Genomic DNA, 20,745 nt, shown 5'->3' with positions numbered 1-20,745 from the left:
CATCTCTGGAGCACTGGTGGAAAGGGGGTACCCTTCTCCCAGGCCCCCTGGTTTCTCCCCTGCTGTCTCCCCTTCACTGCCACCGCTCGCCTCACTCCTGCACAAAAGCCAGGGCTCGTCCCTTCTCATCCTCATGCCTTTCTCTCCGGGTTTATTGTCATCAGACACAGCAGGCAGGGGGAGAGGTGGAGAGAGAGGGGGAGGTATTCAGCTCGGTGCCTTCTCTTGTAACCTGTGCCTGACCAATCTGCCTCCCGAGGGGCTGTGGGGAGCTCCTCCCGCCCTGGCATCTCCTCACCCCTCCTCGAGCCCCTTAGCTCCTGGCACCCGGAGAGGGATGGCAGCAAGGGTGGGAGGAGGGGGAGAGAGGGACTGACAGCAACTGCCCTTTCTCCAGGATGGGTTGAGAGAAACGAAAACCTCCCGAGCTCCTTCCTCTGGGTGTTTTGGAGCAGATCCTGCCTGCCTGGCGGGGTGACTCCTCTGCACTGTCTGTGCGCGTTCCTGTGCGTGTGCTGCTGCCATCGCAGATGTACCCCCAGCTGTCACTTCACCGCGCACAGTCTCTCCCTCTCCCGCCTCTCTCTCTCTCTTTCTCTCTCCCCCTATTTATTATTTACGGAGGATTACAGTCCCTTTCCCACGCTGTCACCTGGCCGTGCGGCTCCTCTGCCCTCCACGCGGGGTGAGCGGCTGGCTAGGGGGGGCTCCTGCCAGCGAGGGTCCACCGAGAGCCCGGCTGGCAAAAGAGGGACTTTTCTGCTGGATTTGTTTTGGGATTGTACCGGCTTCACTGGAAGAGCTGCTATTCTCACAGGAGGGTCCATTCCAGCCTGAGAGAGGTAAGTAGAGACATCTCTCTTTTGCGTTTTTCCCCCCATCCCCAGCTAAGCGAGATCAGTGGAGCTGCCCCCCAGGAACCGGCTTCCCCGGGGAGGAGAGTGTCAGCAGGGGCAGCACTGTCTGCCAGACAGCACAGTGCACAAGTCTCGGCTGTGCCAGACTGATGGGCAGCGATCTTCCCGACAAAGCAGAACGGCAAACCTGCTGCAGAGGTGCCCGGTACTGGTTCCAGTCCAGTTTCAGTGCCGGCAGCTGGGAGCAACTTCTCCCAGCTGCGAATGGCACCAGCACCTTTCCTTGCACCACGGGCAGCTCAGGTGCAGTTTTGAGGCTTAAGGGCTTGGTGCTGTGGTCACCAGGTGCCAGGCAGCTCCCAGGGAGCCCTGGCTTTTGTCCCCTCCTCGGGACTGTGAAAGGGGTCAGCACGAGAGGTGCCACTTGCCTGGCCCGTGATGACTTTGCTGGCTATCATTTTGGACTCAGCTGTCTGAGTAAGAACAACCTAAAATGGAGAAGTGAGGACCAAAATTGCACAGGTTCAGCACTCAGTACACAGCTTTAGGATGAGGGGAGGGTGCATGTATCTGTGTGTGGGTGTGTGTGCTCACGGACATGACCAGAGGACATGAAGTGAAGGATGCCAAATCACAAGTAGAGCCAAAAATAAGTCCCAAGTTGCTTTCAGCATCTCTGCAGGCTCAACCCGCAATTTTTGAACTTTTGGGCAGAAGGCACAGCACTGAGTGGGGTGGGTGAAACACAGCACAGAGAAGCCTCACAGGCTTTTCCAGCCCTGACTGGCAGAAGAGGGCAAGAATGAGGTCTCAAATGAGCTGATGTGAAGCCCCCTATGGATAGGAGTATATATATAAGCATTAGGTGTCTGTATGGTGTGTGTGTGTGCATACATACGCATGCACAGACACGTGCACACACACACATCCCACACAGGGCATTCTGCCCCCTCCTTCTCCCTCTGCCTGACCAGTTTATTGCTGTCCCTGCATCTCATGCTAATTAAGGGAGACGTGTAGAACTGCAGCTCTCCAGATTTGGGGAGAGAGGATTTTTTAAGCTGTTGCTCCAACCAGGTCATGACTGAGCTGGGCCCCAGGCCCACCACATGGACTGGCAGGTAGCCTGAGTGTGCCACATGTAGCACACCCCTGATGGGAATGGCAGCGAGCAGGGTACAGCACTGCTCTGCTGCTAGTGCCTGACCTGCCACTCAAGGATGGAGAGAGAAATTAAGATCTCATTTGGGAAAGGACTGGAGCAGCTGCTGTTGCACAGTTTAAAGAAGGAAACCCTTAAAAGACAAGGGAACCCTCAAAGGCACACAGGCACTTGTCCTAAAGCAGGGGACATTTCTAGAAGTGAGGGAGCCTTTCCAGCATTGCAGACCATTTTTCTTCTGAGCTTTGTCGCTCAGGTCTGTTTGGGGGTGGGAGGGGGTGGATCTTCCTCTAACTGCTGTGGGCAAACAACATTTGCAAGGGAATTATTCCACATGAGCGAAAGGCTTGCGGGAGTTGTCTCCCTGTCAGACATCAGTGCTGCCTCTGTTAGTGCATCTTGCCCACTTGGAGGAATTATGGTAAATCCTGAGCAAAGGGGTTGTTTGCAAAGAGAAAGGGGGAGAAGCCTTCTTATATAATTTTTATACCAGATCATAGCTTTACCCTTGCCTCCAGCAAAGTGAATGCCACATGCTAGCAAGGTGCACTCTCAGCTTGGATATCTTCATGAGTTACTCCAGTTTCCTGCCCTTCCTCTGGCCTTCTTTTAAGCCTGGTACAGAAAGGATTTTCTAGGCTGTTCAGCACCACAGAAGCCTGATGAAAGCAGACCTGTGTCTCAGCAGAGCTGGGATGCCCAGCAGCAGCACAGGGCCATGAGGATATCTGTAGAGGAGCATTCAAGGAGCAGCAGAGGCTGCAATAGGATGGGGACAGGCTCAAGCCTGTGGAAGGGCATTTCTGGGCAGTTCTTTGGTGACTCTTCAGCACTTGCCTGTTGCTGATCCAAAAGACAGACCAGGCAGTCTCCTGCACTTGCCATGTTTGGTTACAAGCAGCTGCTCACACCGCTTGACATCTGTCCCAGTCCTGAGTGGCTCAAGCCATAAATCAAATGGTCATACTGGGATGCTCCTGCCAGCTGGGGAATGTTTCAGCAAGCTACACCACGACACACACTCCAGTTCTTAGTGGAAAAGGAGCTGGAGTGGGAGTTCTGGGATGTTCCTTCTGCAGCGTGGAAACACGGAAATACCTTGTAACACATGCCTTTTTCCTGCTGTGGCTTTACGAAAATGCTGGCTCACAAAAAAGCTTTGTGTGACTGAGGGTATGAAAATAGCAAGAAGATGTGCATTTTTTTCTATAAACCAGTTAAATTCCAGACTCGAGAGATGTAAGGAAAAGTTGTTTTGCCTTTGAGGGGTGAGATTATGTGAAATATATTATTCACATTGCAAAAAAAAAGCAGTTGAAAGTTGGAAAATGTCGGTACTGGGGGTAACGTACCATCTGCACTGGGTTGCAGTCCTGACTGGTGGGATGACATGCTGTATTTTCATGAGCTGATCATTCAGGGTACTGGCTACATGGTGTGCAAGGAGCGAAGCAGGGGGCTGTTATTTTCTTTGGTACTGCAAAGTGTGCGCCCGTTTTATTTGTTTACTGCCTGCCATCCAAGCCCTGGAGGTAATACATCATTATTCATTGTCTTGTGGTGTTCTGAAGATGTTAGCTGCTACAGTTGCCTTGTAGCTGATGATAGAGAATTTATACTCCTCACGAGGCAAGAGAGAGTGGTCATTTTCCTTGCTTTTGAAGGGAAAGGAGACTTCCGCTTTAGCCACACGGGGAAGGAGCAGCAGGTGCAGGGCTGGAGCTTGGGGCCTCTTGGCTCTCGGTGCCATCAAGTCCTTGAGACCAGTTTGCTGGCTAAGCTGCCAGCATTTTGAAAAACAGCTGTGAGTGTTCAGCAGTTCTGCAAAATGGCCCCTAGGGTCTTGTGTTGGGCACCCGCAAAATTAGGAATGTACAGACTGTGGCCTCCTGCCAAAACTGTGGTTTAATATTCAATTCCGACCACATAAAAATAGCCTTATTTATTACAGTATCCTTATTGTTAGCTTGAGTATCATGTGTCCTTTGCACTGAGTATGGGATGGGGTACTGTGAAAAAAAAGAATTAGTCCTTGGTTGGGTAAGCAAAGGCAGTGCTGTGATGCAGATGTGCAAGTGGCTGAATGAAGATTGGGCAGGTATTATCTCACATTTAAGTGCTTGGCTTTGCAAGCCAAATAGCATATTTGATCACAGGGCAATTTTTTTTTTTTTTAAGTAAAATGTCACTTTCTTGATTCTTTTTCTTTATGAATGGGAAAACAAGAGACTTTCTGTTATTTATGCACTGCAATGCCCCACACCCATCATAGGAAGGACTGAGTCTCAAATTTACAGCAGGGCCATACAAGTCAGAACCTCCCGACCGACTGCAAGCAAAGGCTGTTACTTTGAAGACAGGCCCTGCTACCATGATCCTCCTCACTTCAAGGAGGCCAGGAAGACTCCTTCCCCATGAACCATGCTCTCACACAAGGAATAAAAAAGTAGGACCACATCCTGAGTCTGGAGAAGAGCTGTTAGAGGCAACTTGACTTGGCACTCATCACTTGGGCTCTCTTTCCACTCCTGGTGAGGCTCTCTATTGCCAGTGCTGCCCAAAGCAGGGTATGGTGCTGCTGTGATTTTGCTGTGAGGCACCTGTGTTGGGGCAGAGGGGCTGAAAGTGGGCCCTACTCTTTCCACACCACTTGCATCTAGTGATTTTGATGGGATGTGATCTTTGCCATAACTCTATCTCTTCTGTGGCTGCAAACCCTCCAGAAAACTAAAGTCACATCAAATTTGAAGACCTTCCTCAGATTCAGCAAGCCCTGCAGCATGAGGCTGTGATCTGTGTGCTAACCCAGATGCATCCAAAGATCCTGGCTGGAACTCTGGATTGTAAGAGCTGTCACCACATCTTGTTGAGCTATGGGCAGTGTTCCCAGCTTGTAAAGAGCATAATTGTGTCCCAGAGATCTGCAGGCACCCCTGGAGCTGCAGGCAGCAGCTCAGATCCCACACAGTTTGTGTAGACTTTGCAGGGTTGCCCCTCTTGGGTGCTCTGGGAAGGTGATGGGGCAGCAGAAGAGCTCCAGGCTCTCTCTAACAGGCAGCACCAACAACCTCATGCCACATTGGCGACCAAGTGAGACAGATCCACACAACCCACCGAGGTAGAAAGAGGACTCCTTCAGAGAGCAGCACAAACGCACCGTGTGTGAGCAGTGGGAGTCAGCCTTTCCTGGGCAGGTTTGCCAGGAGCCGTGTGCGTGCTGGGTCACCGATCCCCTCGCTGATAAGAGCTGAGAGGAATTTTACTGCTGGCATCTTGCGCTCTGGCCCAGCAATGTGCGCGCATGGATGGACGATCCCTGCCCCTGTGAACACACCCAGGGCACAGGCTTGTGAAACAGTGGGGAAGTTCTTCCCTTGTTGGACCGTGTTTTCTACCTCCTCTGTCTCTTCCTGCCCCAACTGCTGGAGTGGCAAGACACTGCCCTTGCAGCTGGTGGTCTCATTCTGGGAGCCTGGCAGCTGGGGAAGCACAGCTGAGGTGGTGAGTGATGGAGAGGGGGAGGGACTCCCTCACTGAGCAGCCTGGGTGGCAGCAGTTCACCACACTGGCATCTCCACAAGAAGGATGAGTAACAAGAGCCAAGCACTAGGAAGGCCAGCGAGCTGGAAGTTCTGGGGTATTTCAGAATACAGGGTATAGAAAAAGGCAAAGGCAGTTTTTGGGCTAATGCAGACATGAATGATGGCAAACATGCAGGTGTGGGGCGTTTTGGGTGCAAGAGATCACCTAGGCTTGCAGAATCTCACCTCATTTTAGGAATGAGAAGCCACAAGGAGAAAAGCTTATGGCTGAAGTGCCTTGGCCCCCATAAGATATAACAGGGGTTTCTTGGTGTTGATTTGGAAGCCCCTGGATTTGGCAGTCTGGCCATATTGTTCAGGCTAGACTTCTGGCCTAGCACTCCAGGGACAGAACTGTGAACTGAGAGCTTGTATTGATTAAAAACCTTATATTTTCCTATCTTGCTGCTAAACTGATGCACCTCCATCTACTACTCTGTGCATGTAAACGTATCTTTTATCTCAGACAGACTGGCACCTTTCCTCTTAAAGTTCTGCTGCATCCTTTGACTCTAGTAAGAGACACTGGGTCATGGCAAAAGTCCCAAACCCTCAGAGAATCCTTAATAAATGTGGGCCTATATCTATCTTTCTTCTTGAACACCACCCAAATACAAATAAGAAAGAGAATACTTTGGGATTCAGGGCACCATTCAACTAAGAAGTGCAGAAAATACCTGTGTGTGCAGTGGTAAGGGGATTGAGGACCAAAGAACCAGGATTCTCCCATTAAGCTGTCTTCTCTGCTTGGAACCTTTCCCTGGATTGTACCACCCACCCACACCCCCAGGGTAGGCTTGCCAGGAAGGGGGGAGCAGCATTTCAAATGCCACTGAGCTGGAGGATGCTTGTGGGGTGTAAAGGAGGAACTGGGAGCAGAAGGGTGCCTCCCTCAGACCTGCCAGGTCAGGAGCAGCTGCAGTCCTTCTGCCAAGGGACTGAGCGAAAGGATTAAGGGCCTGAGCTACCACTGTCCATGGGATTAACCCCTGCAGGAAATTAAAGTTGCAGAGAAGGCTCTTCACAGCTGAGAGAAAGAGAAAAACTGGGATCTGGATTAGAACTGGCAGGGCTGGTGACAAGCCACCACCCACAGCCAACTGTTCCCGGCTGGATCAGAAAATGTTATCTCAACCTTCATGTAGAACCCCCCTCCACATCTCGGTTACCAGTTTTTGCCAACAGTGTGAGAAGAGCGAAAACATCACTCTGTGGAAAGAAAAAGAGGAGGAAACTGGGTAGTCAACTCACGTGTCCCTCCTCTGAGCCCCTCTCCCACTCCCTCACCCGCTTGCCTCCTCAGCTGCCTCCGTTTTGCAGGGAGGAAACGTGCACGTGGTCTGTCGCATTCAATAATACTTAGAGAAGATGCTGGCACACACAGGGCTGGATTTCTTCCTGTCAACTGCCCCCTCAGCTCCCCTCCTGCTGCTGCTCTGGGCCTCCTCCATATGCCGTGCTCACACTGTGCTGGGACTTTCCTGTCACTCCTGTGGTGGGTATCCTGGTCTCCGCACCTGCTTCCACAGCTTCCCAAGGAATTCCACATCTCCACAGCAGTCTGGGTCTTTCCCAGCAGTGCTGCCCTCTCTGGCTCCCCTTCAGATGCTCTGTACTTTCTCAGAGGGTTTGCTGAGGCCTTATGTCCTTGGTATTTCCAGCCCCTCCAGCATCTCCCAGTCTAATTATTGTGCACTGTTCAGGGAGGCTTTGGATGGAAATAATGTGTACTGGTTAAACTACGGAATGAGGAATCAAGAAAACTGGCTTCTCTCCTGCTTTTGCCATAGGCCTGTCAGGAAACTCTGGGAAAATCTGGCCAAAACTCCTTTTATCTGTGTAATTTTGGTAAGCCCTACAAGTACTCTTTGCAGGACAGGAGAGTATTTACAAGCCCAAGTGCAAGCATTGCTCTGACAGCTTTGAAAATCCTGAGTGGGAAACTAATGTGGGCTCATGGTGAAGTATCAAAAGCAAGACAGCTGAAATTTCACCCAGCCAAACTCAACAGTCATTTTGACTGTATCATAGTTTGCCCCTCCATAATATGGGGACAAAGTTGATCTTTCTGGGGGGGCCTTGGGGAGGAAATATTTTTTACCATCAACACATTTGCATTTCAGAGGTGCCTACACATTGCCAATCCAAAAATCAGAAGCTTTTTGACCTCTTCACATCACAGAGAAAAGGGTGTGGTTTTTATTCACACCAAGTCAGGAATGTGGCAGAGTCCCTTACAATACCAAGTGGGTTTTCCACGCTTTCTACTTCCTTTACAGTTTTCTGTATGAGGTGCTTTGCTAAGCTGTGACTGATCACTGCAAGTCAGAGGGCACCATTTCTTCTGCAGCTGGGTTTTTCATATGAATTTAAAATGTGCTTTCCATTGATTGTGACAGCACAACACTAATGAATCCTGAACACATGTGTTAATAAATCAGCAAGTGCTGCAAATGAAGCCCTCAGCTATTTAGCTTAGAAGCTCACTGGGCCAGTGACACACACTGTATGTTTCTACAGTGCTGCTGAGCTTTGCTACCACCTCTGTGTGCTTTTGCAGTCCAAATAGATGACAAATGAAGAGCTGCCACTGCGACAATGTGACCTCTCGTGATCGATAATTTGCATGACTAACTTAGGTCTCTTGGGGGACCAAGAACGGGCATCATCTCTATGCCATCTGAACCCATTTGGGGTGTATTAATCAGCTGACATCTCTTCCTGCTGCCTGTGACTCTTGCCCCCCAAGGGCTGATAAAGGAACAGGCGTAGAATAACATGCTTTGGTCACTGAGTGCTGTGGTACCACTGTCCCCCTCCATTATGGGGTGATACTAATAAAACATGAATCCTAAAAGCAACAAGGAAAGGGGAAGGGAAGAAGATAATCTCCTTAAAGCATCCTCCATGCCCTCCCTAACCCTGATGTTTTTCTGATAAAGGCTAAAGCAATTCAGCATCAGGAAGGGGAAAGGGACTTTGCTATCAAGGAGAGTGTGGGGGAGGGATGAACGTCTGTGTATACTTTCTGATAATTTATTGCTGGCATCTGTTGCAGCCTCTGCTACCTACCCTTCTGAAATATAGGTCACCCACATGCCCTGCCAATGCTCATAAGCCAGGCTGTTAACGGAGTCTGATCCCTGAGCCATGATCCAAGGGTTAGTGCAAAGGACTAGGAGAGATAATCAGAGACAGAAGTTGCTGGGCTCTGTTTTTCACAGTGTCTCATCCTAGTGACACAGTCACCTGTCTCTCTAGCCTCAATGTTGCTATCTGGAAAATGGAATACCTTTACATCCACCTGCCAAGAGCAGAGGCACTACCGGCTATTATCTCAGCCTTACTTCTGAGGGTCATTAAATACAAAGTAACACCACCTACAACTATGGTAAGAGCCATTCATAGAGCAAATTGAAAGCTTCGGATAGAAGGTGCCACAGAATTGGGAAGTGTTACTAAAACAGTATGTGGATGCAGTTATCTGAAACCCTCCCCACTCTCATAGCATGATCCTTGGGACCCTACCCACAAAAGCTAAGGCTTTGGAGTGATACTGCAAACATTACTGGTGTCTGGGTGGAGAGAAGCAAAGCACAAGACAGGGGTAGTGTCTGCTGTAGCTTTTATGCCCTGGCAAGTGCTGCAAAATCATTACAATCTCCTCTGAGCCCCCCCCACTCCCTGGCCCCAGCAGTAAAGTTCCCTGTTCAATCTAATTAGGGGAATCCTCATTAGAGAGTCCTCTAGAGTCTGACAGCAGGCCAAATGTCCAAGTGGCACTTCAACTCAGTGTATTTTTGGTCACTGGAGCCCATGGGCCAGAAATGGATGATTTCATTTTGTTGCTTTGAGCTGAAACTAAAAAAGTTGTCTTTTACTGTCCTATATGAACAAGTAAGAAGAAAAGGGCATCACCAGCGCCACAGGCTACCCTGTTAATTTCTCCAGAGTCTGGAAAAGACATGCTACTCCAAGTACATGGAAGAAAGCTCTGGATACTGTGTCCCACGGATCACAGGGCATTCAGCTGACATGTTGCTCTAGGGAGAAGGAACCATCTAGTAAGCCCAGGAGAAAGACTAATGCCTGGTTTGTGGAGCCCTTGGGTGACTTGGGTGACTTCAGAGCATTCAGAGCTCCAGCAATGCTAATCAGCCTTGAGCCCCCAAACCCAAGCAATGCCAGGTGGGTTCGGAACGGCACGGTGCCTCGTCTTGAGTTGGGGGCACACAAGGGGCACTCCTAGGTCTGGCAGAGTGTTCACTGCTGGAAAAAACCCCCTGGCTCTCAGGCTGAAAGCAGCCAGACAGACCTGGTGCTGACATGGAGAGGCTTGAGGTGTGGGCAAGTGCTAGTTGTCCCAGGACTGGGTGTTCCCAGTGCTGCACTGGCAGCGAGTGCAGTTGGCCTGGTGCTCCGCAGAGCAGAAGGCATCTCTTGGGCCACAATAAAACAGCTAATAAAGTCAGAACTCAAGTCAGAGAAAGCATTTAAAAAAGAAACCCTCAAAAATCCTCTCTGCTTCCTTGCTCTCTCCTGACTGTGGAATATTAATCACTAAGGGTATAATGTGCTTATGGGCAGTCAATGCATGGGAGAAACTGTTTTTTTTCCGGATCCTTGGAATTAAAATTTCTCCATAAACCTTCTACTTCAAGGTACAAATGCAGAAGCTCACTGTGCTTTGCCCTTCAGCAGCCAAGAACCTCTACCTATTTCAAATCTACTGTTCTGCCACCTGAGCATATGGTATGCTTGGAGAAGCAGGCGGTTTTGTGGAAGACATGGAGGTTGATAAATATGGGTTACAGAAGAGCCCCCAGCACATGTGCAAGCCCAAGTCTGTGCACATATTTGTAAATGTAAGCTAGATTGGTGACTAGAATATGTGCATTTGTACATGAAGGCAGTCACTTTGAAGTCTTGGAAACACGTGTACGAGTGCACACAGGGTGGCTGCTATCTGTGGGGTGGGAGTGTTGCGTGTATGTGACATGCTTTTAAAATAATCTTGGGTTTATCAAGGCCCCTCCATCTTTGTGCATGTTGCAGTGCAGGAGACAGCATTAAAGCCTGAACAGGTGTTAATCACTATGCACTGTAATAAATTCTAAACATAAGGAAAGGGCTTATTTATACACGGCTGCTCCTCCCACCCTGCACTCTCTGCTTGAGCCTTGGTGCTGCCTGAGAGAAAGAGGCGCCCGTGAGGTACCAGAAACCAGTGCAAGAGCTGGACTTGCCCTGGCAGAGTAGAAGGATCTAGGGGTAGAAATCTTGACCCTGTCACCATCCCCATGCCTGGGTGTGCCAGTCCTGCCCTCAGCCCCCCACTGTCACCTGGGGATGGTGCAGGTGAATTGCACAGAGCAGCAAGCAGGGCAGGAGAGACACCAGCCCATGGTCTGAGAGGGGGTATGGGCTGAGGAGAGATCACAGAGGGAAACTGAGTCACAAAGCACCCAAGGAAGCTGATTTTGGGCTTTTTTGTTTTGGTTTAGGTTTGTTTTTTTGTTTTTTTTTCCAAAAAGCTTAGCCCCCCAATTGGAACCGAGCCAGCTGATACAGACGGGGTGTTACAAAACAGAGCCAAAAAGCAAAAGCACAAGGAACAGAGCTATCTATAACCCTGACAAAAGTTAGATGGAGTGAAGGTGGGGAAGAGGGAAAGACAGAGCGTGGCAGGCGGCTGCCCCTGATGCTGAGAGCAAGGACGTGATCATTTGGCAACAGGATTTGGAGCTGATCGACTCGCGCTATCCAGCAGGCAGATAAGGCTCTGTGGCTGTCAGCTTAACTCTGCCGTTTATTCCAGTGCTGTAGGGAGTTAAATAGAGCACACGGAAAGCCTGCTGCTGGGGAATGAAAGTCAAGGAGGGAAAGGGAAGGAAGAGGTTGTAATTGGGCAGTGTCCGGGGAATCAGGTGGAAGTGGCTGCAGGCAGAACCTCTCCAGGTAAGTGCTTGTGGCTTTTCATCCTCCTTTTCAATACGGACAGGCGAGGAAAGGAGACTTCAGGGTGGCATTTAGGATGGAGACATTTATATGGGGGAGGCTGAAAGTCTCCTCAGTCAGGTCGAGCACAAGCACCAAATGGGGACAGCTATTTGTTGCGGTTTCTCCTTCAGTGGGGGCTGCAGGGAAAGGGCTCCAGCTCAGTTTGGGGAGTGGGGGGTTGCAGCGGGTGAAGGTCGAACCAGTTTCGGTACCGTGAGAGGTATTAATCTATTTGGTGCATTGACATTTAGGTAAGTGATCTAAATAGCCTTGCTAATGTACTAGTCTGGGCACTGAACCTGCTCATCATTCTCATCAAGATGCTAATTTAAATATTTTTTCTGGTGGTTTACATTCCCATATAAAATAAATCAGTCACGGGAGCCTGGGGGAGGGTAGGGGAGCCTGGCACGTGTGTGGGGAGATTGTCCTGGTGGGAGTGCATTGCCCAGCTAAAATAACAGCTGTGGATGTTGTCAGAGCCCCTCAGAGGGGATGGAGCAGGGTTTATATCTGTACTCTGGTTGAAATGCGTCCATCTAACTGCTGCTGTGACTGTGGATGGCACATCAGAGAGTACACAGGGGGACAGAAGGGTTCGTGGTGTTTTCCTTTTTCCTGCCTCCTTGTATCCAGAAGGGAAGCAGGAGGGAAGTTGAAACCTGTTGTCAGTCACTTATTGTCAGGGGATAGTTTATGGTCTTTGGGTTTCTAATTAGACTGAGGATTTTTCCTTCTTCTAATTAAGATGCAATTCCCCTCTTTTCAACACTCCCACTCCGTCTCCCCCGCCCCAGGTCCTTCCTTCTCCTTCTCCTCGGAGGCTCGCTTGCTCTTCAGCTCCTGCAGTTGCTGCAGTGGGAAATCCCCAAGCTGAAGCTGTGCTGTTCTAGCCACCACATCCATTTTACCTTAAAACAGACAGGAAGTGCTGGTAGGGAATACGGGGAGGGGTGGGGGGGAGGTGGGGGGAGGGAGAAAAGCAGCTTGGCAGCCGCTGGTGCCCAGATCTCCGTGAGCCTGAGCCGTGCGTCAGGGAGAGGATGCACAGGTGGTACCAGCCAGCGTGGAGGCGACAGGAATGAGCTGGAGTCTGCTGCCCTGGCAGGGTCACCTTAGCAATTCATCAGGCTAACCTTGAGCATGAGGCTGATGTAGCCACCACGGCAGGCTATTCAAGCACAAACTTCTCTCTCTGGCACTTAGGTGAATCAGGCCTTAGTTCTGCACTGTGAGGTTCAAAATGAATTAACATTGAGCCTTCAACATGCTGTGCCTCCTGAAACATCCTCCATTTCTCCTCCAAAACAGAGATGATGCCTCAAAGGCAACACACTAGCTGGGGAGGGGAAAGGACAACACTGAGCCCAGCCCCACGCTCTGCACCCAGGGAACTGAATCTCATCCGCTCTGCTCTGCTTTCTCACTCCAGGACCTGGCAGGCAGGCTACAAGGTCATTCCTTCTCCTTTTGGGGCTGTGTGCCAGGCTGGCTGTTGGATGTGAAGACACGCTGGAGAAGACAAGGATGCTGCCTACAAGTGCTGGCCACCGGTGGAGGAGCAGGTTCCTCATGAGGTGGCAAGAGGCTTGTCGTAAGTAATGCCTACTCAGGTACTCAGTACGATATTCCTGTTTGTCAAGGGAGTGGGAAGAAAATGGGTCACATCAGGGTTAAGAATAGGGGAGAGGGACAGCTAAGAATGGAGATGTTTGAACTAATTCCTGATTCCTTTAGAGGCCAGGCTAGCTGGGAGGGAGAGTGAGATTCTAAAGCTGAATATGGGCTTAAAGTGGGACAGCGAGTGATGATTGCTTCTGAATTCCAGTGGGCCTGGCAGGTGAGAAACAGCATGACAGATACCATCACACAAAGATCCACCCCGAGCATTTCTCAAATCAGTATCCTATAAGCTGCAGACTCCTCTCTATGGTAGGGGTTTATACATAGGCTGCTGAACAAGGCTCCCAGCTCTTCACAGCAGAACTCAAAACAGATTTTAGAAGGGAATGCAGGACGTGAAGGCAGAATTCTCCTACTAGGCACTGCCACATGTAGTGAAAATCAAGGAGTAAATAAAGAAGATCTCTTTCAAACTAAATTGTAAGCATTCAGCCTGTGCATATTCCCAGTGGACTGGGACTGCTACAGTACCTCTGAGTGCAGGGCAGAGACAGCTAGGGTGATGTGGCCTTCTGGGAATGTACCTGGATCTCAGAGAAGCATCTGGGGACCACAGTAAAGGAAAGGGAACACTTGGAGTGTGTCCATCACTACTGCATGCCCAGGTAACAAGTAGGTCTGTGTTTTCCCTTGTTCCAGTCCTCCTGATCAAATTTGGGGCTGTAAGAATCTGGAGGAATTATTTCCTTCTCCAGAAAACAGGTATCTTTGTAATCCATCCTCACAGACCAGACTGCTAGATAAATTATTTATAATGAATGCTATTGAGTTTTGACTTAATCTGATATACCTGCATCAGCTTTCTGCCACCTACTAGAGTCACCAAACACCTCACAAAGTAACTTCATATGCCCCTAACACGAAAACACATATTACTCAGCCTTCCGTAGGGCTGGAAGACATCTCCAAGTTCTGTCTATGCCTTCCCTGCCTCTCTTTCCCATGGAGCTGCATCCTAACCAGTGCAATGAATTCCCTGGTCTCAGCTCACATCCCAGTGTGATGCACTTCTTGCAAGGAGACGAAAACGAAATCAGGCTTTCTCTTCTCTCTGTGATCTTAGTAAAATATTTCCAAAAGCATACAGCAATGTATGGGTAACAACAAGACATTTTTGGCATATCCTATACATGGCTGCAGAAACTTGGCATAAATCCATTTCCTGAACATAACCACAGCCAGCTGCCTGAGACTTTGTTCCTACCAGCCGCTGCCAGCACACATACTGGTGGAACCCCACAGCCACCCGGTCGGCGCCGGAGGCGGGCAGGCATTTTGAGAGATAAGCCCTGTGAGCAGAATGCCACCTGTATAGCATTACACACGGTCTGCTCTTGCCTTTCTTGGTGTACAAAGCAGCTAAGTGTTATCTCATCATCACAGCTGTCAATCTATTATTAATACTGTGCTTTTGTTAAGCATCTAGGAAAAAGACGGGGTCACTGGAGTGACTCATGGCTCTCTCCCTTCCCCATTCTAGCTCCCATTCTTTTAATTCTCTTCCTACAACAAGGCTGTGATGTATTCTGAACAGAATTAAATATCAGCCAGCCAGTCAGTACCTGTACTGCAAGCCCAGAGGGTACAATCTGCTTTCATGGCAATCTCTGCTGTGGACCCCAACATTTGCATGCCAAGAATGCACAGAGGTGCTCGGGGTAAAGATCTGTCTTGTATTTCACCATAGGGATCCATGATTATTGTTAAAAGGTCACACATACTGGCATGGCCTGGGCTGATGTACACCTGAGCTCTCAACTGTAGGATAGCAAAAAATTCTTGAAGGGTTGAGAAAGATGGATAAAATAAGAGAGAGCTGGGACACTCTCTCTGAATGCTTATCCCTTGGTCCTTGATAAAGTTATATAGCTTAGGATCCAAAATGGGTACTTCTCCTTAGGCTACCAGTCCACAAATCTGTCAGTTCTCACAAGGATGTCTGGGAACAGAAAAACACCCTATGCAGGATGACAGGGTTTGAGCATGAAGGCACCTTGCTGACAGAAGCCAAGTCAATATAAAAAATGGGCTATGGGTCAGACTGAGCTCTAGAGAGTGGCATAGGGGAAGAGAGGAAGAGCATGGCTGACTTCAGAACTGTTCCAAGGAGAGCAACTCCAGAGCTTGTGTCTCCATTGGCTCCCTCTCTTGTGGCAGTCCTTTCACAATTCCTTCAGGGTTAAGAAACAAAATACCTGCGTGTTGGTTCTTTGAAAAAAAGCAGGACAAAAGAAACTGATTTTCAGTTTAGGAAAGAATGGTTAGACAATAAATGCATCCACCTTAGCCACCATTCACCCCTAAAAAGACCCCTAAAACTGACCCTTAAGTGACTGCCTTCTCTGCAGAAAAGTGAGAAACGGAGAGGACAGGGCATGACATACAGACAAACCTGCTTCAGTTTTAGTTAAATGCTTAAACTTGTCACCTTAAAAACTGCGAGGGAGCTGAATTTGCTTCCCACATTGAAAAATTGTGGAATTCATTGTGCGAGCTCAACTCCATGAAAGGAATTAAGATGAAGGATGCAAATGTTTTACATAGTCTGCTAAAACATAACTCCCACTCCTCTAATGACAGGAGGCACAGAGCTCGCTTTCCTGATGCTATTGCTTCTTTATTACAGAAATGAGAATTTTAGAAGCCACTGGCACCCAGGGAGGGTTGGTAACAAGTGTCCTGACTCCACTAAGAGGATCTGGACCTATGTCTGGAATGGTGATCCAGAGCAGCCTCTAAAAAAATGCAGATTTGTGGACTGTCTGATCTTAAGTCTGAGACACTGAAGGAGAAAGGCTGCACATGATAACCCTTTTCCTAACACCTCTTTCTTTAGTTACCAATCTGCAATTTTTTTCCTCATTCCATTGCTGTGGGCAATTTTAGTCAGAGGAGGTACTTCTGGGGCTATTGTTATAGGATCATGAAACTGTTTTGAGAGCAGTGGCAAGTTCCAGGTGTCCAGTCCAGGGACTTCTTCCTTTTTCCCAGCTTTCTTGGTCATCCCTTTGTAATGTAATCTAATTCATCAAAAGTGGACACAAGGCCCACACGACACACTATGAATATGGTAAAGCAAGCAATACCCTGATGTAGAAGCTAACTTAGAACCTGAGTCTGACCTATCACAAATCTTAGAATTCAAACTGCAGGAGCGCAAACGAGATGTAGGTTGTTTTGGTTTCCTTTTTCTTAAAAGCTCTTCATTAACATGTCTATTCCTGAAGAAAATAGAGCTTCTTAAATATAAACTGGTCCCTCCTCTCTCTACCCTGACTGTTTAGAAAGTTGTCCTTTATCAGAGGTGACACCTCCCACTGCTCTCTGCTCCATTCTCCTCTGACAGGCACCAGTGCTCCATTATCTGTCAGCAAAGTCCTCTGGGATGCACTGTTCTAACTTCTTTGTGAAGCTGGAAGGATATTTACTTGCTCATAAAAAAGAAAGGCTAAGAGGAAAGTCACGGTGTGAGGGTGCAGGCCAGCAGCAAAGGGATGTAGCTGTGAGGAAACTCATTACACTGCAGGGCATTGCAGCGAAGGGTCCTGCTGTGAGGGTTGTACTGTGGTCGTAGCTGTGCTCAAGGTGGCGATGGGTGAGGGTGGGAAAGCACTGCTCTAATACATGCACTCTTTCTTTCCTGCTTTTCACCCACCAGTGCTTGGCTGTTGGCTGTCGCTATGTGCTGCTGAGTCCTTCTTTGCTTGTCCTTCCTCCTGCAAGTGTAACAGTGGCAACCTGGAAGTGGACTGTAGTGGCTTGGGCCTCTCTTCCATTCCCTCAGACATCCCCACAAACACCAGGACCTTCCTCTTTCTCAACAACAAACTCAGCATCCTGCCAGGGGCAGTGTTTTCCAACCTCTCCGCTCTACAGAGGCTAGATCTATCCAACAACTTCTTGGACCAGCTCCCTCAGAACATCTTCAGTGACCTGGGGAACCTCACGGAGCTCCAGCTGAGGAACAACAGCATTAGGGCCTTGGACAAGGACCTGTTACAACACACGGCCCTGCTGCGTCAGCTGGACCTCTCCATCAACGGCCTGGCCCAGATCCCCTCGGGAATCTTTGACGACCTGCCTGCTCTCCGCTCCCTCTCTCTCAGGTCCAACCGCCTGCAGAGCCTGGACAGGGTGACCTTCGAACCGCTAACCAGCCTGCAGCTGCTCCAAGTTGGGGATAACCCCTGGGAATGTGACTGCAACCTCCGAGACTTCAAACACTGGATGGAGTGGTTCTCCTACAGAGGTAGGTGTTCGCACGGCGGGAGTGAAAGCGCAGAAGGGCTGGTCTTCCACGGAAGGGCAAACAAAGGCAGGGGAGAAACATGAGCAGATACATCTGTCAGGTCAGGCTGACCCGAATGACAGGTCTTAGCCAAAGAGTATGAGGACCATACCACAGTTTAGTGCCACTGCACATTTGTATAACAACACTGCCAGGCCGGGGAGTCCTCTGCAGCCCCAGATCTCCTATTTCCTTGTTTTGTTTCTAATCTGAACAATTACTCCCCTCCCCCCCCCTTTTTTTTAACCTTGGGAGAAGAAAGAACTTTCCCCAAGTAACATCAAAATTTTAGGATTATGAGTTCACCTCACCCTTTCTGCCTAAACAGAAGAAATGCTTTTCACACTTGAAAATAGCCATCCCATTCTCTTTCTTAAGCCAAGAGAACTAAAAGTCAGATTTGGCTATAAAGCATCAGGTTTTCTGCCAACAAAAGAACCATAGGCAAGGGTGCCACTTAGAAAAAATACTCCAACTAATATTGGTAAACCTAAACTGAAAGCTCAAATTTACAAGCCAGGTCCCAAGTCAGACTGGCTATAAAGTCATCATTTTAAAGCAAGCAGTTTTTGACAAGTTTGCATTTCCACCTTTTCCTTGAAACAGAGAAGGCTGAAAGGTACATATCACTTATGGGGAATGCTGATGGGATGACATATTTTTAGGAGCTGCAACTCAAAGAAAGATGGCACATTTTACAGGAATGACGATTGAAGGCCTGACCTTCTGTTGCTGAAGCCAACGAGTAGGAAAGGGTCTCAAATCATGCGGATAGCAACAGTCAGCTGTCACATCCCTGCTGATCACAGCCATGCTGCAAGAAGATTATCTCTGCCTATGGCTACACTGCAGTCTGAAATATGCATTTGTGTGAGCAGAATCAAACAAGCATACAAGTGCCACTGTCCTCTTTTTTTCATTTTTGGTTTGTTTTCTTTCTTGACTCCCATATCACACGATATGTTGATGGAAAGCACACAGAGGTAACTTTGTTTTTTAAGTCCCCTTCCAAAGAAATTGCCCAAGTTCACTCAGGCATTTGTTTCATCATCTGTCATTATTTTCACAGAGATAGATTTGTTGTTAGAAGATGGGACCATGCATCTGTTGTTATTTTGAGAAGACACAGCCTGGTCCTATCTTTTTGCTTTTATTTCTCCTTTTATAAAACGGTTCTACTGACACTTACATAACTCACTAAACAATATGGGGTTGACTTAATAAATGGTTTCAGAGGGCTTTCATGTCTTGGCCTGAAAGATGTCTGTGCAGATATCATGCACCATGAGCTCTAGTGTGGAATCCAGCCTAGGCAGAATCATATCAGCCAGCTGACATGGCTGAAACTTCTGCAGGGAAAATACTTAGCAAACATGACAGAGGGCTCATGAACTCACCCCACCTCAGGATCTATCTCTGCTGTCACTGTCACGGGATGAAGCTGTGATTCACTCCTGTTATCTCTATTGGAACAGGTGGCAAAATTGACCAGCTGGCATGTACCCTGCCCAAGGAGCTGAAAGGGAAGGATATGCGAATGGTACCCATGGAGATGTTTAACTACTGCTCCCAGCTGGATGATGAGAACAGCTCTACCGTGCTGGACAATACTGGCCCACCCTGCACTAAAGGCAGCCCAACTCCTTCCAAATCTAAATCAGGCCCAGAAACAGAAGTGGAGCCCAGTGTGGGATGCCCTCAGAAACAGCGATACAGGCCCGTGAGCGTGCGCCGGGCCATTGGCACTGTGATCATTGCAGGGGTGGTTTGCGGCATCGTTTGCATCATGATGGTGGTGGCAGCTGCTTACGGCTGCATCTACGCCTCCCTCATGGCCAAGTACCACCGGGAGCTGAAGAAGAGGCAGCCGCTCATGGGTGACACAGAAGGTGAACATGAAGAACAAAAACAAATCTCCTCTGTGGCGTGAAACTCTTCTAGGAAGGAAGGGACAGCGATGAAAAAAAGGTACCTGAGAGCAGTCAAGCATGGGGCCCTCCCAAAATACATCTTCCCAGACAGAGAGACAGACTGTGCTATTGCTCCACTCACCCAAGTAGTGCAACATGCTTCTGGGGGGTCAGGGCACCTGGCTCAATTTCTTTTCCTCTGCCCCAGGCCCATTTTGTGCCCTTTCACCCTTGGGGCCTCCCAGACAAAATAAAGTAGAGTCAGACCTCGAGTGCTTGCTGTGCCTCATGCCCTTGCACAGAGCTTCCCTCACATGCCTGCTGCAAAGGCAGCTGGCACATTCTGGGAACCTGTGTTGTTCTCTCAGCTTTGGTCCTGAGTCATCCTGTATCCTGTCAAGAGTTCTCTGCAAACCGAGAGCAGCTCTGTGAAAGCTTGTGTGGGAAGCAGGACACCAGAAGTGTCCATGCCTCACTGTTAGGGTCACTACCTGCAAGTCAGTGCTCCTTACATCAGAAGGGAGGGAAGGTCCCCAGGGTAGGACAACAGTCAGTGGGAGAGTTCCTTTCTCATTTTTAAAGGTGGAAGGATAACCTGTGTCACTTCAACACACTGCCAGGAGCACAGTGTCCTTCTTTTTGCTCCTGGCCAAGTCCAAATCTGTGAGCTGACACACATGTCATCTCCTATAGGTGCACAGACACGGAGTCACCCTCCTGTACACACACACACTGACTCATTCTGATCCCAACACGCACACACAGCCAGCCACAGTTCCAGATATCCAGGCACCCCACCTGCACATGCAGAGCCACACATGCCCATGCTGATCTGCCCTCTGTGTGTTGAATACATTCAGCCACTTTACCTTACCCTGATCACAGCACTGCATATTGCCTTCTGCTTCAGACAAAATACATGCACACTGCCACTGAGGAGCTAACAGAGACATCTCAGCCCTAGTGCAGAGCCAGTGGAAACTGGCAGGAGACGGTAGAGAGAGGCAAAGTTATTGAGATTAGAGCATGAGTCTGTGAAAAAAATAAGGTGTATTCTTCTTATCTGTTTTATGTTTTCTCTGATAAATGGAGAGGGTAAGGATACAAAGCCTCCATTTAGAAATGTTTGGCTGGCAGAGTAGAACTGGGTCATCAGGAAAGACTAGAGGAGGAGGTGGTTTACCAGCCTCAGTAGTGTAAGCCACGCTGAGTAGTGTGAGCCTGGGGAAAGGTGTCAGGGGAAGAAGTCACACAACTGACACGG

The 20,745-nt window shown here is 48.9% G+C and overlaps 2 protein-coding genes across 2 annotated transcripts in view; one reads left to right on the top strand and one right to left on the bottom strand.

The window, feature by feature from the left end:
• The window catches only part of CACNA2D4 (calcium voltage-gated channel auxiliary subunit alpha2delta 4), a 130,150-nt gene that overhangs the window by 29,138 nt on the left and 80,267 nt on the right, over window positions 1–20,745 (bottom strand). The gene's annotated exons all lie outside the window — the stretch shown is intronic.
• LRTM2 (leucine rich repeats and transmembrane domains 2) lies at window positions 295–19,753 on the top strand. Its single transcript, XM_018080841.1, has 4 exons — window positions 295–842; window positions 13,033–13,194; window positions 16,942–17,532; window positions 19,047–19,753. The coding sequence occupies exons 2-4, from the start codon at window positions 13,128–13,130 to the stop codon at window positions 19,499–19,501; spliced, it is 1,113 nt and encodes a 370-aa protein (XP_017936330.1). The 5' UTR covers window positions 295–842; window positions 13,033–13,127; the 3' UTR covers window positions 19,502–19,753.

Source organism: Manacus vitellinus, unplaced genomic scaffold (genome assembly GCF_001715985.3).
Source record: "Manacus vitellinus isolate BGI_N305 unplaced genomic scaffold, ASM171598v3 scaffold_5_pilon, whole genome shotgun sequence".
Taxonomy (NCBI): domain Eukaryota; kingdom Metazoa; phylum Chordata; class Aves; order Passeriformes; family Pipridae; genus Manacus; species Manacus vitellinus.
This window is presented reverse-complemented; position numbering and strand designations above follow the sequence as displayed.